This window comes from Poecilia reticulata, linkage group LG12, assembly GCF_000633615.1.
Source record: "Poecilia reticulata strain Guanapo linkage group LG12, Guppy_female_1.0+MT, whole genome shotgun sequence".
Classification (NCBI taxonomy): Eukaryota; Metazoa; Chordata; class Actinopteri; order Cyprinodontiformes; family Poeciliidae; genus Poecilia; species Poecilia reticulata.
Window position 1 is genome coordinate 11,576,951 of NC_024342.1, and position 27,074 is coordinate 11,604,024.

Genomic DNA, 27,074 nt, shown 5'->3' on the forward strand with positions numbered 1-27,074 from the left:
GATATCTACAGTGGGGGACAGAAAAGCTGGAAGTTAGTCAGTCGGTGCAAGACGCTGCAAAAGCAATGGTTACATGTTCATGTGTTTGAATGGACCAAAGTACAGACATGAACACAACTGCTTATTTGTGACAGAAGTTGAAATATGATGTTCAGACATTCTTAATCGTGTCTGACAGCATTTGATTTGGGAGGAATGGGCAGATAGTTCAGTCTCTGGATATGCTAAGTTGATGGATACGTATCCAAAGGATTTGCAGCTTTAACTGAAATGAAAGGTGGTTGAAGCATTGACTTACGGGGGCTGGAAAAAAGCGCAGGCCATTAAATTTAGATATATATATTTTTTTACATGTAAACATTTCTTTAAAACCATGTATTTTCCTCAAAATTCACAATGTGCTACTTCATGTCTGATACTAATATAAACACCTAATATAAATTGTGGATGCAAAGTGAGAACTGACGATTTTTTTTTTTTTTTTTTTGGAGAAGGCCCAGGGGGTATAAACACTTTTTGAAAGGGAAAAAAAAGCAGAGAAATGGTTCGAGATTTTTTTTTACATTAATATTGAGTTTCATCTGTCTAGAACCTCATTGCTGTGGTTTGTAAGTCTCCTACTGCCCTCTATTGTTCATTTACATTCTGAGCAGACACCAGCACACAAAGCAGATACACCATTTTTAATGCCATTTGCTCTGTCTACGTGCCAGCTCTGACTGTGGTGTCCATCTTGTTTTCAAAGTTTTTGGGGAGTTTTTCACCACTTTTGTAACCACAGTCTCCACATGCAATGAAACTCATCATTCCTTCTCTATTGTCATTACACAGCTCTACATGGTTCCAGGAGCCAACTGTGAAAGTTTTCAGCTTTATTTTGAAGTCTGGTGCTGCTGCTTTCTGTCAGTGTGAAGCTCTAAGCAAAGTGAGATCAGGAATGGCTAAAAAAAAGAAAAAAAGAAAAGAAATGACTGCCTAAATAAAAAAAAAATCAAATTTTACTGCCAAATGAAACTAGCAGAACCTTTTATTCTCCCTAAAACTTTCCATGTTATGTTCCATTCACAAAATTCATTGCATTTCATTGGGATTGTATGTGAATACAAAGTAGTATGATGCATAAATGTAAGGATTTCATACAAATATCCCAAAAGTGTGGAGTGCATTTGTATTAAACCCCACTGGTAGCGTGTTTAGCAGAAGCACTGCATTTGCAGCTGCAATATTGATGGGGTACAGCTCTTCAAACGTTGCATATTAACAAATTGTTCAAGCTCAGTCTGATTTGATGTAGAGCTATGAATATATTTCCAAATGTTGTCACCAAATATAATTTGGATTTATGCCCAGTCTAATAACATGTGGAGGTAATTTGATCTAAGCAATTCCAACCCTAAGCATACATATTAGGACATAAGACCCAAAGGCAAAGTTTTGCTGCCTTTTTTTCTGATTGCATTGCATCATCTTCCAATAACCTCTGACTGTCTTTTTATATTCCCGCACCTGGAGGCTCCCATCACACAGTTTCACCAGTCACTCTTCCATGAAGCTCATATCAGTCGAGTCCAAAACAAATATTTGTCCTGCTGACAGATTCCCCAACCTGAGCTCTGGATGTCTGCCACTCTCCCAGAAGTGCCACGAGCCTCTTGGGTGCTTCTCTGATTAACGCTGTCCTTCACCAACTCTCCAAACTCTCTTTTGTCCTCTATATTTGTTTGATTATAGCAAAAAATGCTGTATTTTCCCTGCTAGCCAAATTTAATCAACTTTACAGTATCCCAGTCATAAAGGAAACGGCCTTGCAACTTTGCAGTGTGAAACCATTATTAAACAGGAAGTGAATGACATTAATCCCTCTTAAATATCATAACCTACAACTGAATCACCAGTTTTAGGTCCATGTATTAGTAGTACATAAAAAAAAATTGTAAAAAATTGAAATCCCCCACTATCTGAAATCATTTAAAAAGATTCAAAATATTTTCTTTTCTGAATCTGCTAGTATTCCATGACATGATGCTGCAATGGAGACATACAGATGATACTAATTAGGCTTCATAAGGCCAATTTGGCTTCCTAAGCAGGACTGGGAATACAATTCATCACCAGAGCTGACTGAAAAAGACAAGCCAAAGGAATCTGGCACAGAGTTTCCAAACTCTGCTCATTCTTCTGCCAGAACAGAGACAAAAAGTAGTTACACACAGAGAGAAGCTCACATGTTCCCTGCTGTGAGGGAATAGAGGCATATATATCTGCAACACAGAGACATGCGTTCACAGGACAGTCCCTGAAGAGTGATGAAATAGATGAGAAGGGGATCCACGGTGAGTCTGAAGGACTGGATAAATATTGACCTGAAAGAATGAAGTCTGTCATAGTACATAAAAAAGGGTTTACACACACACGTACACGCACACACACACGGTAACATCCATGCCCTCCAAGAACCCCTCACCCTGTAAACCTCACCCACACCTTCTGCTGCTCAACTGCACATTTTAACAAAACCAGGAATCAATATTTTAACGAAAAACCTGAGACTTTGCTCCAAGGAAAGGAGTATGAATAATGAAGGCGGTGAGTGTGTGTTTTACTGATTTGTGTCTTTGTCTATATAAGAGTGCAAGTGTGGTTATGGCAACTTTTTTCATTAGGTGCACAGCTGAATTTCAACACCCTCCTAGACAAAATCCCAAAAGGATAACGTGTTGCACTTCTTTTCAGCTGGCCTGGAGGGAAGTAGTTGGTGTATCATTAAATCGAAAATGGGAAAAAGCTGATAAGATCCCTTTTCCTGACGGTTGCAGAACAAAAATGTTTCAGTGCAAGTGGAATAAGGTTTCCAGAATCAGTTAGAGAGTGTTCCCCCTTTATGTCAAGCCGGGATGGCTTGACATAAAGCCATCCCGGCTTTATGTCAAGCTTCTTTTTAAGCTGCAGAAGATACAAGTTCAAGGATGGTCACTCGCCTGCCACTGTCTTTTGTACACTTGTTTATTTTTTGTTACAATTGGCAAATCTCTCATTTAGGTAGCAATGGTTTTAATAATGGTTAAATGGTTTCAATAAATCACAATTTCAGTTGCCACATTCTTAGCATAAACGACATAAAAACATGGATTCTCCATTTAAAAGGAGCTTCCAGAAGGTTAATAAACCATGTCAAAAAGCTCTAGTTACCAACTAGTTTAACATAAGACCAGGGTTACCAATGGTCTCCCCAGCCACCAAAACTTAAAAGAACCTTTGGGATGGGTGTTGGAATGGGAGACTCTTCGTTGACATTTGTGGTCAATATTAGAATAAGAAGATTTTCACATTTTTGAGTTTTAGTCCTTTTTGCCCTTTGGTTTCTAATTTTTTCTCTCGCAGCTCCTTTTCAGCAAAAGAAACTCAGATTCCAGTGGATTTGCAGTAAAAGTCGGAGTTTCTTACGCTGAGAGAGATCATCCGTTTTGTCTGCCAGGGAGCGAACGTTCGCCAGGTGCGTTGACTTGGGTGAAGCATGAAGTCTTTGCTGGCGCAACTTTCCGACCGTACGTGCCTATTTTTCCCCTTCCAAGTCTTTGGCAAATCCCACAAAGGGCAGCTGTGCTTCCAACCTGGATCTCGGTAAAACTTTTTTGTTCAGTGAAGGCTGGAGGGAAAATGTTCAGTGAGAACTGCAGATGCTCAGAAGTTGCTCTCTGGTAAAAGCAAATTAATAATTGCAGCAGCAAAGTAGACATTAACCATTTTGTCAAGGCCTGAATCAATTGAAATGTCATCTTTTTCTAATTTCTCTTGCATATATATTCTTACTTGTTAAATGAATGTTTTGGTTTTACTTGAATTAAAATTAATTATGTTGCTAAACAGGCACATGTTGCCATGGATTTCGCCATTAAAAACATTTTACAGAAGAGATGAGAGAAAAGTAGAAGTTTTTCTCATTTTACATTGCACGCACAAAGTGTGGGTTTCAAGTTGCGTTTTATTTCAAATCAATAATCGCAGCAAGAAGAAAAAAGCATTAAAAAACATCCAATTAAAATTCTTCTCTTAACAGTATGTAAAACACACAGAAGAGCAAAAATATGTATGAAACCTGTAGTGGAATTTAAATGCATCCTAGGCAGAGTCTGCAGATGCTGCCTTTCACTTTGGCAACTTCAACTTCAAAGACAGGTTGAAGTTGCCTTCAACAGCATGAAGTTGGAAAGAAAACCGAATCCCATTATGCTTTGTTTATGTTGCTTTTTGCCAAAAACGTACCTCTCCACACCATCCTTCAGCAACAAGATGTATCAATTGATTTATCGTGAAAGTTGTTCTGTGGTGAGGAAACTCAGATTTGAACTGATTAAAGTCTTTTTCAGTTCTTACATGCATTTGGTGTCATTGTTTACATCTAGACTTCTGTTCAAAATCTGCACCCCCAAGCAATGACAGGGGATGCAACACTCACATTTAAAACTGTCAGGGACGTAATTTGTACTGGAATACACCATCGATTGCTCCCTATGTTTTCTTAAAGGCACATTTCAGTTGGTAGGCCTCCAAACTGAGCTCTTCCAAGAATTGAAGGGATTGTTTCATTTCCTTTGTGCTTCCTGTTCACGGTTCTCTCTTGTTTTATAGTGTTCCTCTGGAAGATTCCTCAGCTTCTCAGCAGCCTGAGAAGGAAAGAAAAGCAAAGGTGGATTTTAAGATTATAATAAATGCAGAAAGAAACGGCTTATTTTTTATGCCATGCACTAGAACTGTTAAACATGGAAATTTTAACAGCAAAAATGGAAGAACTCCTTCCATTTTGGGACAAGTTTGGGGCATTGTTTCAAAATCTAATCTTTAAATTTCTCTAAAATGTTATTTCTAATCTATCCACTGCATTTTTTTTCCCACTAAATGAAGCTTGTTCAGTGTTATGTGACAGTTCTCCCACGGTATCACATTGAGTGTCTTTATGCTGAGATTAGATTCTAAATGGGAGAGCTCTCCTGTAATGCGGCAAAATGTGGACATGTTCAAGAAGTACGGATACTTTAGCAAAGCACTGAAGTCATCCTTATGCATTCTGTATTGCAGAACACAAAGTACGAGCAGATTGCTGTACAATGCAAAGTGTGTTACCTGTTCTGGCGTTAGATCCCTTTGCTCCTGGGCGAGCATCTCGTACCCCACCATGAACTTTTTCACTGTGGCAGAACGTAGCAGAGGGGGGTAGTAATGGGCATGGAGCTGCCAGTGGGAGTTGTCATCTTTTAAACAAGGGCCAGTTGGGGCTCCTGAAGAATAAACATAACGGAGGGGAAAGAAAGGTAAGATAAGACTGGAGACCGGCCCTTATGTTGATTAAAAAGTTTTGTTCATACCAACTGTGACTGTTCAGCTTATTAAGATGGACTGAGGTTGCCATAAAACACTCCAATTTCCAAAAGCATCTGTAATTTCTCATCAAATCTTTTCATGCATACATGAAGGTTTGTTTTCTGCATGAAGACGGCTTCTAAAATCCCAAACCAACCTAGAGTGAGGTTTGGACTGCATAATAGAAATGTCCTGTTATAAATGCCAACTGTTGCTCAGTTATGTCACATTAAGAAAGCAGCTCACATATTCCTTTCTAAAAGAAAAAAAATAAGAAGAAATTGGAGGTTAAGCCAAACCGGGAGTTTTATACAGTAACTTTGAAAATAAAACTCTGGAACAGTTTGTGATTTTCAAAATTTCTTTAGAAAAACGGAAGATTTGAAGGAGATTTGTGGCTCATGCTCTCATGAGCCACAAATCTCATGCTTCTGCCTTTATCAGTGTGTCTGATCTGACAGGAAAACGTCAATGACCTCAATCTTTTCAGACCTTTCACCACAACATCGTTTTGTGATAAGAAGTCATCTGATTAAACACAGGGTGGCTGTTCAACAATTGTGTTAAGATCACTTTTCATCCCTAAAATTACACTAAATGCTCATTTCAGAGGGTTATAAAGCAGGGTACATGTTCACTAATGTGCAACAATAGTATCCTTTTTATTTTACCCTACACTAACTTAATGAAAATAATCAGTAGAGTAGAAACGGCAGTAACGCTCTCTTAAAACACAATGGAAGTAAAAGAAAATCCCCGGAGAGATTAAAGAAAGTGTTTTCTCTTGAGTCCATTTACTGACAATGGGGACTAATCAAACACAGATAAAGGAGGCAGAGGAGCAATATAAAGGAAACTAATTGATAAAGAGCGAAGGAACAAAGACGAGCCTGAAGCAGACAGATAAAGAATGAACACAGATGGGCACTCCTATTAGAAGACAATTACCCAGTTTTAAATGGTCTCCAGGTTTATTTGTAGATGCAAGCGTATTAATGTATGAGCGTGTTTCCCTAGACAGTCGGCCATCAATTACAGCGGCAACCAGTGTGACAGGAACAAACTCCCTGCATGCAAACAGTGTCAGGAAATAGCTTTCTATCTGAACAAAAGTCCAGTTTCTGAAATTAACATTCTGAGGGAGAACCTGCTCTTTTGAATAATAAAGTTTACTGCCTCAAAGGCCAAATGTCATTGATGGGACATTTAACTCGGCATTGTTTAAAAAGTTCAAAAGATTATGTAAGGCTTATCTGTCTAAAAGTTTAAGATGAATTGGGTGTTGACCTTTTAGGAAAGATGATGATTCAAAACACAAAAGGATATTATTTTTATGGCTCTACTACTAAGTAATGGAGGTTTTCAGAATCTCTGGTCTTAAAAATCCCCAAAGATTTCAGGAAACTGTTCACAGAAAACCAGTAAGTGGTTGGTCAGAACGCACACAGAAGGAATTTCAACAATCTCCTCATCAGTGATATGCGTTTAGAGGAGAAATAATATGGCAGGTTAAGTGTCTTTTTAAAATATCTAAGCACTGTTTGAAAAGTAATTATCTTACCCTATCTGAGTTCTCGGTTATGGTGCAACAATAAGATAAGAATACATTGTCCATTTTATTATAATTTCATAAAGTTATAATCAGTCTAAACTTTTCTCATTTGCTTTCTTAGTTGATAATTTGTCCCAATTTCAGCTTTTTCACACACTTTAATTCCTCTAAGTACAAGAAAAAAGAGGGTGCTAATGAACCAAACTGACATACCACATATGCGTAGGTGTTGTCTCACCTCCAAAGAAAAAGTGTTGAAACATAAATGTGTGTTATGAAATACCCTATTACTTCATAAAGTGCACAGACCTCTGTTAAAAGGCCAGATTTTATGCAATTAGACTTGGATAAATTCTTACAAAACCTTTTCCACACATAATGTGACATATATCATCTACCTTCCAAGTGGAAAACAAATTAGTAGCGGAAATCATGTAAACAAGGAGGTACAATAACTTTGCTCTATAAGTGCACTGATACTTCGTTGAGGTACAATAACTTTTCTGTATAAGTGCACTGATACTTTGTTGAAGCACCTTTTCATTCAGTCGGGGCATTTAGCCTTCTTGAATTAACACCTGCTATCAATTGTAGAGAAGCTGATTAACTTGAGATAAAATTCAGCTCTTGGAGAAGTATTCTTATTACAATTAATACATTTTATCCTATGCTTTTCACAGTGATTACTGGGTCATTGACGTTTTTCTAAGACTAACGAATAACGAGATTGAAACTTGTCAGGGAAGCTGGCAAAGAGCCAGTCCTGAAGAAGATTCAGAAATTTCAGAGAAATACTTGTGTTCCACATTTGACGACAAGGTCTAGTATTTTATATCTCCTTGGACTGAGGAGTAAGGTTGAAAGAAAGAAGTAATTTGTTCCAAAGAAAACATTCCAACCAAGCTAAAATCTCTCAAACGTAGGAGAATGTGCTATTGTTTGGCAAGATCAACCTGAAACTTCTCTGAGGTGCGTTTGGCACAGAAATAAGTGAAAAACTGAACTGGAGTATGGAGTATTTGCATTGAGAAATAAGACAAAGAACACACAAAGTTAATGGGATTCAAATCTCAGCTAATGACTTTGTCCAGAACAAAAGCTGTAGCTACACACTAAAACAATGGCACTGGAGTACTTTCTATTGGAGAACAAACAAAATAAAGAGAATACATTTAATGGCAGCAAGATCTACAATAAGAATGGAGAGAGAAAAAAAATCAGACAAAATTGAGAGTCAATAGCCTTGTTAATGGCCCTTCCAAAAAAAAAAAGAAAAACTGCTAAACGAAGCAGTGGGTCAGGTGTACCTTCTGAACCAAACAGCTGGCAAGTGCTACTGCTAATCATAAAAAAAAAAAACTGCTAATCATAAAAAAAACTGCTAATCATAAAAAAAACAAAAAAAAACTGCTAATCATAAAAAAACCTGTGTGGTGCTGCTGATTCAAACGTAGTTTTGGTATGAGCTGCACATGGAAAAGCAAACCAAGCTTGCGACCTAGTAATGCCATAATGACTGCAGCCGTTATGTGTGGAGGTGGGATAAGATCCAACCACGATAAGCATTCCTCTCCAGTCCTCTAACCCATAACTTTCAGCAAATCACTGTAATCCCTCTGACATGAATTGTACCTTTGAGTCTTGAGCAGCGAAACAGAATATGAGATTAAAGCCAAAACGTATCCAAAGACCACCTGAGGCAAGTTTAAACCAAGAGTTTCTGTAAATATTTGATATGTGATTGAAAAAAAAAAAAGGGAATAAAGTGGAGCCAGGCTTGTGTCCGCTCATGCCCTCTGCCCTCTCAGCCAAACCACATACAGCATAGTACTGTATCATCTTTCTCTTTACCAACTACCTTTCATTTCGGCTAGTTCGCAGAAAGCAACTTTCTTTAAAAAAAAAAAAAAAGAGAGAACAAATACGAAAGAAAGTTTTAAAAACTGTATAAAATCCACCCTTATGTTGAGACTTAAAAGAAGGTACGGCTTTATTTTCTTGAACTCATATAGAATGACATAATCACAGCTTTAAAAGAATACCTCCATGAGGGGATTTAAACTTGTGTGAGTTAATGCCAATCTGTGAGCCCGTTCACTAAATCAAGCAGGATTTTTCCAATCTTACGGGTTATTTTAGTTGCATAATGGCCATGCGCGATTTCTGACCAGTCTGTTCCTGGAAGTTAAAAGGAAATAATTCAGAAATGGAGGGGTAGAATAACATATCAGAAAGAATCTGCGCATCAACAAGTGATGCATGTAGAGAGCTAATCTTAGGTCATCTTTATTTATGCCTCATAGAAAATAAAAACAAATTTAGATTTTTCTGAAAATTACACTATTACATTCAATATTGTCGAACCCGTGTCTTCCTGCATGATAATGTTCTGTTCTGTTCTATCCTATTCTGTTCTATTCTATTAAATTCATTAAGAATCTTATAAAGAAAATCTTAATCAGATGGTCAGACGTTAAAGAAAACTGCTAAATTCAACTGGTCAGTGAAAGGCTGACCGCTGCATCTCATAACTTTGTTCTACGAAATCAAACAGCAAACAAACAATGAATCTTGGCTAATGAAACTTCAGCACTTATTCAAGTAGGTGGGTCATTTCGATGGTAATGTGCTTCCTAACATAAAACAGAAAAAGGTCAAAGCAGCTCTCCAATTTTTGGACACTTTATTATTCAAATTTCCAAAAGAACATGTAGCAGTTTCAGTCTCTGCACTGATGCTTGATCTGCTTTAAAAGTCTGGAATTACACCACAAGTGAGTGCCCTTTACGTGCGAGACCTCCTGCTTTACATACGAGAGAGCTTTCTTAATGCATTAAATATTCCAGTGTGTCTGGGTGTGCATTGAAGTGGTAATACGGCGAGTATGAGGGTGACATCAAAGATGAGAGGGTTCTCATATAATTTATTAGGGCGGCAGTGATTGAAATGCAACAATGGTTATCTAACCTCTGAAAGATGTACGCTGCACCCCAACTCGTATCTTTCCATGACATCTGACGGGTAAATACATATTCATATGTGATGCTTGTGTTGCATGATGGCTGCTTTCGCAAAATCAGTTTTGAGTGAAGACTGATGAAACATGGAGATGTAGAGAGAAATACCGTGTAAAATTATATTGATCTGACTTTGTTTGTGCAAATCTTTAGATAAGTGAAGAGAGAAGGAGAAGAGAGGACAGTAAAGCTAATGGACATAAAATGACATAAACAGAAAGGATGGAAAGTAATAATAAAAAGCAAGGTGGTGGAAAAACAGGACTAAAGAGGTTGTAAAGAAATAATTTCTGGTGATTTTGTATGAAGAGTGTAAAGAAGTGGAGCTGAAGAGGATTTTAAGCTGAAAACCTGCAGGGTGTGACTGCCACAATCCTAAAGCACCTTTTCCTTTGATCCTCTTACTGCTGGTTAATTTGATGTGGCATTGGAAGTACATTACAGTCGTAACTGCAAAAACTCCTCCTCATCACACTATTGATTACAGTCACAGATGAACATCCTCTCTAAGGATTCTTAGGTGAATTCACCTTTTAAGTTTCAATTAAAAGTAAGAGAGAGTCCTTAAAGCCAGCCTGTTTGTTGCTACAAATCTGTATTCAGATCCACTAATCCATCCAAAATGCAAAAAAAGAACCCATTTAATTTGTAACACAAGAGAGTATGTTTAAAACCACCAAAAAGCATTTGTCTAGTTGTCTTACCGTGCCAGCCCATCGAGTACGGGAACGAAACTTCAAAGAGGTTATCGTACTTGGTCAGCAGTTGCTTCATGATAGCTGCCAGACCTGATAAACAACAATACAAGTACAAAAAAAAGGAAAAAAAGCAATAAGGAATTTGATTTGAATGGGAACATACTAATGCACAAAGTAACATGGAATAAACTTTTGTTATCATATATGTGTAACTATGGGAGTAAAATTCTAAAAATGGACAAAAATATCACTAAGTGCTGTAAATTTGACAAAATGTCACCAACTCATGTTAATAATGTGTGTTATAAAACCTCGTACTTATTTGACAGCTTTTAAAGTTTCTATTTCTTTATGATGAAAGTAATAATCTTAAAACGGTAAATCTGTAGTTAGACAAGGACTTAAAAAAACTGCTATTCTCTAGGTCACTTTTAAATTTCATTGTCTTCACAGCCTCTTAATCCATGCCGGGAAAACGCCAAGATGTTATTTTATTTTATTTTTTTAATGGTATCAAAGTGCAATAAAATCAAGAGAAAATGCTTGTCAATTTGTGTTACATCCCTTCAGAACTTAATATTATCTAAGTGATTTGGAAATTCAGCAAGCTTGGACATAGTCCTCAGTTATCAGTAAGATAGTATTCCAGATAGTAGATTTTTACACATTGTTTTTGTAAATATTCCACACTTTTATTTATGAACGGATGAATGAAAGGCAGGGAGGAAGGCAAGGCAAGGCAGACACAAAGTAGAACAAAACAACTACAAAAAGATGAGTATAAAAGGTCAGAAGGAGGGAAAGAAACAAGGAAGTCAAGTAGCATGGACACAAGGAAGAAAGGAAAGGAATGAGGGAAAGAGGCAGTCAAGACAAAATATACATGGAATGAGTGAATTTGAAATCCTTTCTGTTCCTCCCAGATTTTGCTCCTTGAATTTATACCAGATAGTGGAACTCTAATTCCGGGCCGTGAAACTCCTTTAAGAGTGGTAATCATTTGATTTGGTTACATTTTTAATAATCTGAGGCAATATTTTAAATGTTTTATTCCAAATTCATAAAACTTCCTCTTTTATCTTTAATTAATTTGTGTAAAATTAGTGTCTGTATGGTTGTTTCTGTTTATTTTTACTTACTTGAATCACCAGAAAATAATTTTAATTGAAGATAAATTAAAACATTGATTGCATAAACCTCTGTCTCTTTACTGAAAGTGTAATTATCTTTTATTAATTAATACTAAATAAATACTAATCTAAAAAAATATACAGACTCTTCTTCCTTTAGTTCTGTGAATTTAATCAATAGGAGATAATCAATTTTTAACACACATTTCTCATATTTTGAGGCTGTTTTAATTGTGTATTAATAAAGCTAATCAATTCTAGATGTTTGCACAGTGTATATTTCAGCACCTCTATTTTCTTTGGAGAATTCACAAGAGACTGATGACAAATATATTGAACAATGTTAGAAACGAGATTAAATAGAGATGCACAGATTTCATCCGATGACTGAAATCTGACACTTTTCCCATTTAATCGTCCCCAAATGCAGAGTAGTTTGTAGGAACTGAAACATCTGATGTTTTCCCGATCAGTGAACGCACCACGCCTAAGCACTACCAAGTCGTGCTGACATTAGCACCCTTTTATGTGCATGCTGTAACCGACTAGAAAAAACTGAGAGGCAGTGATTTTTAGTATCAGCAGGTCTTTAAAAGAAAAGTCAAAAGATGGACAAGGAAGTTAGAGGCTCTTTAAAGCATGTTGCAGTTATTTGTGCTCTGAAAAAGTTAAACTTTCACCAAATACATAAAGGTTACCCAGTCTTAAAATCAACACCTGAACACTTAGTGATATTATCAGGCAGATACGAGGATCAAATAGTTATAAAATCACTACCGTCTTTTTTAAATTACAATAATGTCAAAATTATCCTTTCAATTTGTTTTGATAGAAGTAAAGCTTTTCCCTTAAAAATAACTCTTCATGAGGTTAAGTCGTCATGTAAAAAAAAAAAAGTTACAAATTACATTTTGGTTTCCGAGAAGCTTGAATGTGACATGAATGACCATCAGTAAAACCTGCAGGTTCTTCACCGAGCCACTCAGTCACCTTAGACAGATCTTAATCACCTCCCTGCTCTCTCAGTCACTCGCTGTGTCAGTACTTTCACACTTACTGTCACGCTCCTCTGCTGTCAGTTCATTGATCCTGAGGATGTGTCGTCGTGGTAACAGCAACGTCTGGTAAGGCCACGTTGCCCAATATGGGACCACCACCAGCCAATCAGAATTCTCCACCACCACACGCTCCTAAGAGAACAACAGATTTTTATGCAAGTTATCTACATTTTAAGAACAAAGAGCCAAAAGTTCTTGCAGTCCCAATTTTTTTTTTTATCTTATTTTCTTTGGGGGAGTGGGTGCAAAGATTTTTACTTTAATGAATGCACTTCTTTTTTTAGAAACATTAAATTCTACACAAAACCAAATCATTTGAGTTATTTTAGGATTTTTAACAAATATAAACAATTATTTGGAAATGAATAGTTGTAAATCTGAATTGGTAAAACAATTTTTCCTTCAGGTGGGGCACCAAAACTGACGTCCTTGTAAATTTGGTCCTGTGTGTTAACAGAAAGCAGGATGTACAGCATTAATGGTTATTGTTTTTTTTTATTATTATTATTTCAAACACATGCATGTTTCACAGGAGTCAATTAGTTTTGACTTTATTACTTTCACACGGTTTTAATCCAACTAACCCATCCTTACCTCCTTCCAACTATCCGGCCATCAGTCATCTGATTGTCCATCTATCCTTCCATCAATCTTTCCACTTTTCTATTAATCAGTTATTCGCCATTCATCCCCTAGTTTACTCTGGCTAACCGTGGATTTTCTTTCTTCTGCTTCTCTCCACAGTCCAAAATATACATGTGGAGTTGGACTTCAACTAAGACAAAATTCAAGGCTTTTTCGAGCTGTTCCATCCAAAATCGCTCTGCTCTTTGGTTGCGAGGAGATAGCACACAACTGATTATGGTTATTTGTGCAAAAGAGCATCCTGCTGTTGAAGAAAACACCAGCTCCAAGTCTATTAAGACTAAGCTGTCAAGCAAAGGCAAGAGAAAACAAAAAATAATGAGCTACCACTGGCTGAAAAGCACTGCAGCAGTCCAGATATTTCCATGTGTCAGTCACTGTGAGGATCTGCCTTATTCAAATACAACACATGGGGTTGTAGGATGTTTGATTTCATTCGCTATTTACCATCAGTGTTGTGAGGTACTGAAACAGAACAAAAAAAAAAAGATTTGACAAGTATATATACTTCAGTGCCACAAGCAAGACATGACGTATTATCGTTTATAAAGATTTGAGAGCAGGACGAAAAATATCAAAGTTAGTTGTGATGTTAATAGTGAATTCATTACTTATTTTATCATTTGGTGATAGATTATTTAGTGTTTTATTTCCTGTTTAAACTTGTAAATTGATGATTTTCTTAGTTTATTTTTTTTAATTTAGAAATTAGAATCAGATTTATTGACAAAGACTGTGCACACAAACGAGGAATTTGACAGCAGCTTCACACGCTCGCTCACAGTATGCAAACATTAAGTATTAATTTATAACATAAACTATAAAAAACAATGTGTACACACAGGGATATCTGCTTGTGCAGCCAACCGCCAGGTTGTGGTAGTGCAAATAAGCATATTTTGCTTCAAGTAAGTACAAAGTCAGCTACTCAACAGACTGAAGAAATGGCTGTGAAGATGATGATCAACAGCTCCTTTGAAAAGTTTTATGCCTTGAGTCGCTGTCGGAAGTATGGCCTCTGCTGGGCCTTCTCCCAAACAGTGCAGGATGACGTAAAGTCCCAGACTGACTGCGTCATCTGCAAACCTGCTTGCCGCTGCAGGGGGTCAAGCAGACGGCCTGCGATGACCTTCAGATGCTTCAGCAGCAGTCACTGTATTTCATAATCACAGACGTAAGAGCCTGCAGTCACTTAACCTTGGGACGGTGCGTTTCTTGTGGACCGGGACGATGGCAGAACGTTTAAAGCAAATGTCAAAATAATTTGATATCAACCTTTTCACAGCAAGGCGTTGGTAAATAATTAATGGATTCAGAGAGAAAACAGGAGTGTTATAATAACTGTAGAGGAACCAGTAATTTAACAGAACCACAAATTGCTTGGCTTTTTAATGGAAGTGAACAATTACTGGACTCTACTTAGTGAATAATAATAATAAAAAAATTGTTATTACTACTTTGCTGTCAGGATTTTAAACTTTATTGTATTTTATCAAGGTTGGGTAGAATAAAAGTAGGGGAGCAAAAAAAATTAACTTTGTATATTTTAAGTACATTTTTTGTGTCTTCTTATTTTAACTGAACTGCTCTACACTGCTTTTGTCTTTTATTTATCTCCTCAACACTGTTTCATTAAAATATTCCAAAGATGGAACATTTAAATGAAATACACAACATATTCAGCTTTATGTAGAAAACAGATCATACCAAAAACATCATAAAATATCTTGCATGATTGTAAATAATGATGACACTTGACAAATGTCATATTTACTTGTTTCGTAATTAGTTATTCTGTTACATTTTTATCACGCAAAGCATTTGAAATGCCTGTTTGCTGTAATGTGTTATGCAAATAATCTTGACTTGACATTATTATAAGACAGTTCTACAGTTTAAGATATTTTTTGGGTTGATTTCTTCTCTTTTTTTTTTTGTCTTAGCAACAAAGACGGGACTTGGTTTTCCTTTACACACAGCCTTTTGTGGGTAAACTAAAAAGTTTCAGTTGACCAGAGCTCCTTCATGCACATATTTGCTGTTTACCTTGAGGCAAACTGCCTCAATGGTGCCACACTGTGTTAGTCTATCACATAAAAACTTTTTACTTTTATCAGCTCATTTGATTTTCTTTTCTGGCCAATATTTCATTTTTTTTCTCTCCTGCTCATCTTCTTGACCTTAGATGCACTTGCCTGTGTTCACTGATTCCCTGCTATCCTTTTTGCAAGATTATAAAGGGGCAAGCTCAAGACGGAAGAATTGAGGACAAGGAGAGGAAGCAGAGGATGTCCTAAAAGAGACCCCTAGCACGGCCAATCTCAAGGAGTTTTATTCAATTAGCTAAGAAAGTTTTTGTTTCAAAGTGGAGTGTCACCCGGGAACCAAAGCCCAATTCAGTGTCTTCCAAACACTTCGATGTGCCAATTTAGGGTCCCTAACCTTGGGTCAGGGAGACAAGAGCAAAGAAAGAGAGACAAACACACACACAAACACCAACACACTAGCCAGCTACTGACAAATCATTCTTGGCTACTCGCTCACACACAAACACTGTGCTTACGGCTTTCGCTCTGATTTTATAAAGGTTGGTGCCCATGACTAGCTCCCAAGGAGATCCAAGTGCCTACTCTGTTTTTCTCAAAGCCTTAATGTTACCTTCCACATCACACACACACACACACACACATAAGCAAACATGAGTGTCCCCACAGTCCCAATGGAACAGGTCAGCTTATCCCCTGAACAAATTGTTGGCTTTTTTTTTTCTGACGCCCTCATCTTGTATCTCTCTTTCTGACTTATGTGTTTACAGCTCCATGCTCTTCTTTATTCTGTTCTAACTTTCATGCTTTTGCTTTTCTTTGGGTCTAAAATCGTTTAAGTTCATTTTAGACTTTACCCATTATACTTGACCTTATACTTGGAATATGAGGAGGTGACAGCATTTGAACCAAGACCCTGCTTGTAGCTTGCCAACTTTACATCAAAATGACATTACTTTAAGAAGAATAATTGAAGGCTCACCTTTAGTTCTAATGGCATCAATATCAGTGTTTATAGTGAGTGGAGGAGAAATGTCCAAAGTTAAATTTGTCTTTTTTGTGTGTCTGGGGAAAGCATAGGAACATTTTTTTTCAGAGAGCTTGTTGGTAGTGTGCACTCACAGCTCGGGTCGGTGTAATGTTGTGATACTCTGTGGTCCAGTACTTTTTCTCACATCTCTATAAAAGCACTTAAAAAGTCAAAGAAGTTTGAGTTAACATTTTAGTGGTTTTGAAATCAGAACTTTCTAAAACCTTGGTACACCTTTTATACCAGAAACTGACCCACGTTTACAAAGAAAGTGCATTTTTGTTTAGTTTGTACGATCTAACATGTCTAATTTTGGCTCAATGATAAATTGTGAGGGCTAAAGCAAATCCTACTACAGAGCCAACACATTTTAAAACACTACGACAAGAACAACATCGCCAAAAATCAACATTAGTTATGCTAGAATGAAATGAAAAGCCTTTCCCCAACAGTTAAAGAGAAAATATTCCTCAAATTGTCAAGTCTGATTCCAATGCAGAAGGTTTTTTGCGAGTGTTCACTAATATGACATTTGGCAACACGCTAAAAATCTGTGTGAGCACCCTAAATGTACTCACACAGTTTCCCTAATGTTCAGGTGGGATGAAGACGGACGCTGCAGCATTATGCTAATGAGCATCAATGCCGTCCAATCACACGCTTCACTGACTGGGAGACGGGCAGAGGAAGGAAAATCAACAGAATGATGGAATAGGAGAAAAAAAAAAGGGGGCGAGGAGGAAAAGGGTGGAAGTAGATGGATGAAGGGAGATTTGTGAGAAAAGTAAAATGTGGTACCATTATTTAAATGGGATCTTTTAATCATAATTTTATGCAATAAAGCACTTTTAGAATAATTTGCATGGAAAAATTATCAGCATCATTTACCCCCTAATTTAACAAAACAGGTCAAATAAACATCAGATGATTTTATTTTTACACATCACACAAATTTACAGGGTTGGATTCCAAAAAATATTAAAAGCAAATCCAGCCTTTTATTTGTTCCTTTATCTTACCCTTCACTCCCCTTTACATTGAATGTTGAAAGATACAGATAAAATCCATGTTTTTGAGGCGAATATTCTGTTTTAAATGAAATGAAAAATACCATTGCCATAGCAACGCTTCCATCTTTGTAAACCTTTAAAGGTCGTTCAGAAATTGCCCTGAAGGAAACATGATGTATTTTCAGAATAATGTTTGACTTAAGGTGGAATGAATATCGCTGCTGCTGTGTGACCTGCATGCTCTTCTTGTTTTACCATTTGGATTGTGAGGATTTTATGCACTTTAGGAGCTATTAGACGTAAAAAAAAAAAACAAAAAAAAGTGATTTGTGAAACTGTTTAGGCTGAAAGGCTTAGAGTAATTTGTGACACTGCAACTCAGTGTGAAAGAACATAAGATGTCCACTTATCATCTTACATGTACCTTTTTCTCTGCTTCTTGTTTGGCGTACTGCACCAGCAGCGGCTCTCCGTTTTTCTGATAGTATGCTCTCTGGCAGCGGTCAGCCACAGCAGGCTCATTGGGCAGGAAGCTGCTGGCCCACACCTTTAACAGAAAGGGAAAGAAAACAAAGATACTCTGCATTGACTCAAACAAATTTATAAGTCAAAAAAATATTCATAAAACATGGAGGAAACATGAGCTTCTTGATGACCAATTTCCTTTAAACACTAATATGTGTATTAGAATGTGTACATTATTTTAATGAATTAACACCCACAAATGTTTGAATAACTAAATCTGTCAGTTTGCAAGTACAAATCCACAAACAGAGAATCGTTTGTCAAACTTTTCACAATCGTTCCAGAGTGCCCAATATTTTAGATCTTTTCTTATAAGCTGTTCCCTTCAGCTTAACTCAGTTTTTTATAGGATATAGCTGATTCTATGGGAAATGGGTGGTTTTGAGGTCATTTGTGTAGGATGCCATTTTCAATTTTCTGGCAGAGGCCCCAAATTTTATTTAATTTTTTTCAAAAATCTGCTACTTTCAGAAGTTTGTGGTGAGTTAATCTGTTTCAATTGTCCCCACTGTCAAAGATCTGAATCCAATCAAGCGCTTTTCAAATGAAGTGGTTTGGGATGTGCAGTCCACAAAGCAGAAGCAACTTGGAGGTATAATTGTTTCAAAACTGAACAAAAACTACCAAGAAAGACATTTTGCTGAATCGTTGCCCCAAAAACAGTGAGGACTGTTCTGAACGCAAAAAAACCTTCTAAAGACGCCGGAGAGCATCTCAAAAGCTTTTTTATGTTCGAAAACAGCACCTGTGTTTCACTGAATAACAAAGAAACTGGATGCTTACAGCTCTGAAGAGATTACTACAAACTCTGCATTAGTAGTCACGGGGGGGAAAAGTTATCTGGGTCTTTGTTCCTCATTAGAATTCCAACACATATACCCTCCAATGACACCTTCATTTTATCCACCTTCAAATGCCCCCTGTCTGCCACCTTTTTCACATCTCCTGATTATGCTCCTCCCTGTTCCATTCCCTTCCCATTTCCTCAAACAGAATGTCTTTTTGAAGACGCTTCTGAATCTCTCCTCCCAGATTAGTATTGACTGCCTGCCCACCTCTTGTCACACTGTAGGCTTTGTTATTAAGCTCTGTATTCTCCTTTGCGCATTCGGTCCGGACGATCTCTTTCAATGATATAAGACAACGTAAATGTGGAAATATGACATGCGTCCCAATATGTTACACACGTTTTTAGTTCACTTGTGCATGTAAAGAGAAAACCAACCACATCACTATATGAGCCAATTCTTTAAAGCGGATCCCATTAGGCATCAGCGTATTGTTGGATATTCATTCGCATACACACAAACACACACACACACACATGCAAAGTTATGCCCTTATCCGTTATGATAACACTAAAACAAAAGACACATTTAAATCAGCCACACTGATTGCTAACTGAAACAAACACATTGTTCCAGCATTGCTCTCATCAGCCACCAACTGGTGCTCCTTATCAGACTGCATTCACCTTAAATGAGATGCTGGCAATTTCTCCAATTTAGCATCCCTGGAGAAAATTATGCACGACGCTTCAAAGCACGAGACGCCACATATCTGAAAAGAAATATTCGGCTCTATTCGCGCTGCAGACAGAAACACTGCTTTGCATTTTGGTGTGGCTGTATTATACCCCTACATTCTTTGGCCCTCATAACATATTTCTATCACATTTCACAAAGCCTTTTATGGGCAACAATGAACATAACAGAAGACATTTGCACAATTCGGTTTTGAGCTTTATGGCATTTTAATGGGCATTAAAGCAGACAAGCAGTACAAAACAACCCCACAATTCAACTGCAGACTCTGGGCTGCAAGATAATTTAGAACATGAAAAAAAAAAAGACATTTTGAACAAGAGGTATTCGGGGTTCTTAAAATTAAAATCCACATTTATCTACTCGCACTTATGCAAAACGGCAAACAGTGCAGACATACACAGAAAGCCAGATAGACTCTCTGAGGAAAGATGAAGTAGTAATCTACTTTGTGGGGAGATTACCATCATCACATTGGGGAATACATTTGGTTTCAGAAAAGATAGTCCAGTAGACATGGTTTGAATGGGTACCAAAATTGCAACATTCTTTACATTTTCTGTTGGTGCAGTTCACTTTCGCACTGAACTATGTCAAACAAAACTAAACCCTTAGCAAAACCGGTTCACCCCCCTTGACAGTTGTGGCGCTGCACCAAAGACCACTAAAGGAAACAACTGAGCGCAACTGCCTTCCTCACAAAATGTAAACAAATATGGAGTGGCGTGAGATATTAATGGTTTGCTTTTTGTCTTTGGCAAAAGACTGAGCCGTTTCTCCCACTAGTGCTGGACTTGCGCGTTTGTTTTGGTTGTAGTTACCCATAATGCCCTATGCTATATTTGGCTTCCTGCTTTAGCAGCTGCCTCTGTCTTGCTTGCCATTCACATATGCATTTTGAACCAGGTTTTAGATGTTTAGCTAAATGAATGAGACCACCTATGTATGGTCTCATTCATTATAAGTCATAAAATATACATTTAGTATTATTTTCATTTATCCCAGCTATGTTTCCATTCTCCTTGTAGTTACTGTTGACATGTGTAAAGTAATGTGTTCTAGCAAAAGGTGGATTTTGGAACCAGATCATGCAGAGGCAAAACAAAACAGCTATAGAGGATGTGTAAGAATGCACAAACACTGACCAGCTATAAGACTCCAGGCATGTGTAACAAGAACTATTTGAATAATGGGCTCTTTAAAACTGGTCCTGAGGCTATTGGTTCACCTCTGTCTTTGCATGCAATAATCCATCTGCACGACAACAGTTGTTTCAAGATGCAAAGTGCAGATAACACACCAAAGAGAAACAAAAATATAATCTTTTACTAGAAGATGCAACTTCTGAGAAAGGCATTTCTTTTGATATGATATTTCAACTCCGTAAGTCTGTTAACTTCAACGTTGCTGCTCATGTGAGCAAATGCAACGCTACACAGAGAACCGCATATACACTGATGGCTACTGGAGTTTAAAAAGGGCTATTACTATTCAAGAAGCATATGTTTTCCTTCTTCCTCTCTGATCCTGTGAGACCAAAGTTATCAGAAGCCATGCCGCCCACAGAACAGGATTAAGATTTTTTTTTTTTTTTTGTTTCTCGTTAGTCAAAGTTTTACATCAATACTTCTAAGGTTTTCACCATGGGGGTGCGGGTGGGAGGAACGTGACTGCACAAACACATGGATTTTAATGCGCTGACAGATATGATAAGGAAGTAACATTATTTTAAAAGACGAAACCAAACTACATGAATGTATTCAGAGTTCTCTCATAGACTGGACCCAAATTGTATTCTGTACAAAAAATTGAAGCTATTGATTCCTTACAACTAAACCAGGCAAAATGGAATATTGATATGAAAAGATATGTATACTTTATAATGTAAAATTAGACAGGATTTTCACCTTGCAGCTATACTTTATAATCTATTTAATCATATTTTTCTCCAGTGACATACTGCCATCTGGTGGTAATTTCTACAATCTTGCTAAAACAAGGGAACAGACTCATTTAGACTCTGGGTTTCTTTGTCATCCACATCTAACTGCATTTAGATGTATAGACATTCAGATTTATAAGAATCATTCAGAAGTTGGGAAGAAAGTAGATATTTTAGGATGAGGAATGAGAAGACAACTTTTTTTTATTATTGATCACTGAAGACCTGGTTTTCGTCACTGTGTAGATTTGCTTAATTTCTATAAAAAGCCTAATGCACTTTTACAAGTATGCAGTTTTCTACTTAAGCTTGATACTCGGTATTCTATAAATGTGTATTTTTCAAACATTTGAAGTAAAAGGTTAACAAAAAGCAGTGCATCAATGCAAAGCTAAAGGGAAAAAGATAGAAGGTTGTCAGAAATGTTCACCAAAACCTGAAAAGTGTAGAATGCATTTGTATTCCACCCCCTGAATCAATACTTTAATGGTTCTCTGAAATTACAGCTGCAAGTCCTTTGGGGTGCATCTCTACAAGCTTTCCACATCTCATTTCTTCTTTGCAAAATAGCTCAGGTTGAGCACAGCATATGTCAACAGAAAATTGCAAGTCTTCTCACAGATTCTCACATGGGTTTACTTTGACTGGACCATTCTACCACATTAAATAAGCTTTAATCTAAATGAGTGTCCATACATGCAGGATACCAGCCCTTGCTGATTTTGGATGCCACTGATCTAAACCAATCCATGTTGCACCAAAATGCTGCATGGCAGGTACAATAAGAAACTTAGCATTTTAAAATAAAGGTTTTACAATATAAAGATTGCATCACTAAAAATAATGATGTCAAAGTTTTGGGGATTTTTTCATCCAATGCCTAAAGGGCAAAATTGAAGCACCTTAAAAGCTTCTAATAAGCAGCTCTGATGCGGACTGGTAAATCATTTTGTAGATATGAGACAACAGAAACAGAAAAGACACAGCCACCTTTAATTTTTAGTTTGAACCTTGAACCTTGAAAGCTGCTGTTTGTTTGATCTTTGTGTTCTTGTAGATGTATAATAAAGTAAAAGACCTTTAAATATGGTGGAACAATCCTGTTTCAAACATAAACCCAGTGTTGCTGTTAAACGTTTATGTTTTCTAGTTCTAAGAATTGCAAGTGGTGAAGGAGTGACTAGGCTAAACCACCAAACACACAACACACACACACACACACACGCACACACACACACACACACACACACACACACACTCTTTTTCTTGGGTGCTTTTACAGGGAAGATGTACATGGGGTATAACAAATCTCAGCTGGGAAACCAAGTAGGAAGGGATAATTGTGTCTCACCACACATATAATGTCTTAACAGGAGTCCTTCATTTGTTGTAACATTTAGAGGTGTTTCGAGATCATAAAGAAATCAAGCGCTGACATCTTTATAAAGAGCAGAGGATAACAACAAACAACAGGTCAAATAGACATGGCTGTGACAGATGGCTTGACAGCCATCCTGTCTCAAGGTCCACCAATTAGGGTTGTTGTCAAATTTGGTCGCAACTGACCAGGGGACCTTCTTCAAGGTTGTGGCTTGTGACAAACTGGAAACAGGACCTCTAATGGCTTTCTTCAGGCAGCTCTTCCCCAAAGACCAGACGTGTGGCGTGGATAACTGTTGACAGATTGTTCCACCTCAGCTGTGGCTCTTTGCAGCTGATTCAGTGTTCCCATGGTTGTTCCCATGGTTGTTCCCATGGTTGTTTTTTGGTTATTTCTCTGATTAATGCACTCCGTGCCAAGTTCGTCCTCAGGCAACCATTCATCACTTTCTTTCCACTTTATAATTACTCCTAACTTTGTGTTTATCTATTACATAAAATCTCCAAAAAATACACTGAAGTTTGGGGATGTAATGTGATAAAAAAGTTCAACAGGTATGACTATCCTCACAAATAGGGAGCTTTAATTTATCAGACATTTTTGTGAACAATATAACATTTTAAATTAAATCCTTTTGCTCCATGTGTCTTTTTGCAACTTTTCTGCGTCACACCTTCATGAAACAGTTTGACAAGAAATGTCTCTCTCCCCGAATTGAGTTTCCTAAATCACCGTACCGAAGAGAAAAACATGAAGACGAGCAAAGCATCCGAGCTGTAATATAGGTGTGACTATGCATACCCCCTCACGCATAATGTGGCAAAGCTGCACAGCTGCATCTGATTTCTGGATGAGGACTCAATTAACAGCTCCGACACTGTGACGTTTCTGACTTCAAAACCTGGACGTGTTTTTCTTACACTTTTGTAATTCTTCAGTGGTGTGTGTGAAGGAGCTGCAAATTAGGGCCCTTGTAGATGAAGGTGTGTGTATGTGATAAGTGTTTTATGTCATTTTAAACTCATTCTGCATTTTGAAAGCAGCTGCCACTCACGAATGTCTAAACTTGAAGACAGGATTTTTCTATTAAGACATACTGAATGAGAGGAATAATGTAATTCTGTCTACAAAGTATCTATACGCCTAGAGTAGACCCTCGGTTTTTGCATATGGTGTAGATATTGAGCAGGAATACCTGAGAAAACCTTTTGTAACTAGCACAATATCAGGGGGATTAACTTATTCTACAACATTCTACAATTTTAAAGATATTGTAAAACCTTATTTTCTTCTAATAGTTATTAAAGTGTAAAGTGCTCTAAGTTTGTTGGAAACTGTGTAAAAGAGATGTATAAAAGGTTTTAAAATAAGTTTAGCTTTTATTGCAGCAGCTAAATCTCATACTTTTTTGGCAAAATCCAATCTTTGATGTATGTACAATTATCAATTCCAGCAATAATGCCACATGAAGAAAAATAAGCAAAACCAAAGAAAATGGTTTGCGTCCATACTAATAATTGAAATGTGACCTAAAAACTGTAATTCACAAATTACATTTTCATGCGTTTCAGTGTCTAGAAATACTTGGTACATTTCTCTCAGCCATTCAAGTGAGACAGATGGGTTTTTAACTTAATAACTTTTAGACACGGCTGCCGACAAACACTGCTACCAGCGTAAACTCAAGTGTTTTTTAAAAAAAAAAAAACATAAAATAGCTGAAATGCGACAGGCTAAGTAGGCGACATAGTTTACAACACCATCACACACAATAAGCAGAACGGTAAATATGTGTGCAGAATTCACTCGGTGTGAGAATGTGGGGTTTAGGTGCTCGTCCTACCTGACAGTGAGGATGTGGATTCGAACAACCCATCATTGCTCCCTTATTTTCAAAGATCTGCAGACAGAAGATGGGAGTCCATGTATATTTCAGGTGTAGATGACACGGCGTGCTTTTTTTTGTCAAGTTAAATTACCATAACCGAGAGCATATTGGATATTTCTGAGAAGATTTTTTTTCTCTTTACGGTGTTGGCTGACATGCGAATGTGAGTGAAAACAGTTTGGGATCTGGTTTCAATCCAACACCTATGGTAAAGCGAATTATTTATGAGAGTAATTTATTCTCTTGGAACATAGCAGCACCTGAAGTTTGAAAAAAAAAAATTGTTTTCACACAAAAGATTTTTTTTCTTTTCCCAGAGGAAGTGTTTTTCATGTAGTTATAGACCTTAATTCATGTTTTCGTACATCTCTCTTTCTGAGTACGTGAGTTTGCCCAGAAGCACCATTAAAGTTTCACCGACTTCAATGGAAGACGCCTTTAAAATACAAAATAACTGAATGGAAAATGTTGTGAAATTTGTGATGTGAACTTTTTTTTTTACAGCTCTGCAATGTCGGAGAAAGTAAGATGAGGTGAGAGAAAATAATTAGCAGTAGAGGGAGTGTGAGGTTCACGTACCTGGACCCATGGATACGTAGCACCGAGTTCCTCTAAAATTTCAGCCCACTTATCAATCACCTTGATAATCTCTTCTTTTTTCATCAGAGGGAGGGTGACGTCAGACCAGGGGTGGAAGCACATGACCTTACTAAACATGACACAGAGAATGGGGAAGAAATGGTAATCATGCAACAATATACAAGGATAAAAATCAGTAAGCAGGACTCTAAATACCCATTCTGTCTGAATATAAAGCTTGACATTTTTTATTGTTTGTTTTTTTTAGACAACTAATAAGCTTGTGTCAGGAGAGCAAAACTTTTGGGATTGCGACACATAAGGCTGGGGTGAGAGACCAGATTTATCCTGCCATCTATAAGCCAACTGTTCCTTTTTGGTGGACGTGACAGAAAATATTATTTTCTGCTGTTGCTGGGACAATGTGCTTTGGTCACTAAGACCAAGATTGAGGTTTTTAGAAATGAACGTACCTCAAAAAAACTAATTTCCATCAGATCGCTTGCATGCTTGTTTCTTTTCCAGTTGCCCCTGATCCTCTGATTGTTACACAAAACATCATGAGCTCTTTAAATCTACCCCAAAATGGTATCGGACACTAAATCAAGCTTCTGCCATGGCTTTCAGAGCCCTCGAGTCCTGCAGAAAACCTGTTGCGGCGCCGGAGAGTATAAAACACAAGATCTCCAGCCTTGCGCATCGTTAAACTGGTAAACTGCATCACTTTTCGGTGTGATATTAACGGCTGAAACAAAATGTGTGCATTTTAAGGCCTTTTCTGTCTTTGTCAGGTGTGTCCAATTCTGTTCCAGCTCACACACCTCATCAGAATCTGTTCCCTCTCGCTCTTGCCGTTCCTCTTGGTGCGTCTATTATTTATCCTGAGTTTTCTGCTGTGGTTCTGGTCGGAATTAATAAGTAATAAACGTGCCAGTGCTATCACTGATCTACTTGGCCTGGTTAAATTGATAATCTGCAGGAGGGCTGTTTGCATCTCTGTTGTGAAGCGAGATCGCTGCTCTGGACTTTCCAGAGACCGACTGTCAAATACTACTGCATGCCCACTTTGAGATGTTTTTCAGATTGCACTGCTGAAGCTCAGGCTGTTGGCTAAAATGGTAAACTGAAAACATGACTATACTTGGATCACAAACTTAAATTAATCCTTTATTAAGCATACGATAGATCATTCTTCAAGCCTCACAAACAGGCAGCTATCTTCAAGAAGAGAAAAAAAAGATCTACATTTTATTTGTCAGTTTTAGCATTGCCTGAAACTGATGGTTTAAGGATATAAACCTTCCCTATTTATGGCAAAAATTGGGAGACTGTGAGAAAACCTTTTTGTGCAGAAGGGATACCTATTAAAAGAACCAGATTGGACAAAGAATGAGTAATTTTGTAATTTGTAATTTAGTAATTTATTTCAGACAAACCTTTCACCGGCAGTGTAGAACAAACACAAAGTACATAATAAATTTCTTGAAGACACATCACATCAGTGATTATGAGTCTGAAAAGGAGTATGAAGAAGTATAACTTATATAATCATACCCCTTTTCCAGCTGTAATTTATCACATTATTTTCAGTTTCCAATATCCTTCCTGACAAAATGAAATAATAATTGTAGTAATATTTCCTCAGCCAAATGAAAGTACTGCATACACACAC

The 27,074-nt window shown here is 37.3% G+C and overlaps 1 protein-coding gene across 2 annotated transcripts in view; it reads right to left on the bottom strand.

Moving 5' to 3' along the window:
• Positions 1–3,964: 3,964 nt before the first annotated feature.
• galt (galactose-1-phosphate uridylyltransferase) overlaps positions 3,965–27,074 on the bottom strand; it is a 30,803-nt gene continuing 7,693 nt past the window's right edge. For both annotated transcript variants that reach the window (XM_008423850.1, XM_008423851.1), the window contains 7 exons: positions 25,403–25,532; positions 24,779–24,835; positions 17,968–18,090; positions 12,813–12,945; positions 10,632–10,715; positions 5,122–5,276; positions 3,965–4,664 (listed from right to left, as the gene is read on the bottom strand). In XM_008423850.1, the coding sequence (XP_008422072.1) occupies positions 4,584–4,664; positions 5,122–5,276; positions 10,632–10,715; positions 12,813–12,945; positions 17,968–18,090; positions 24,779–24,835; positions 25,403–25,532 (763 nt within the window). In that variant the 3' untranslated portion in view covers positions 3,965–4,583. The remainder of the gene's footprint in view (positions 4,665–5,121; positions 5,277–10,631; positions 10,716–12,812; positions 12,946–17,967; positions 18,091–24,778; positions 24,836–25,402; positions 25,533–27,074) is intronic.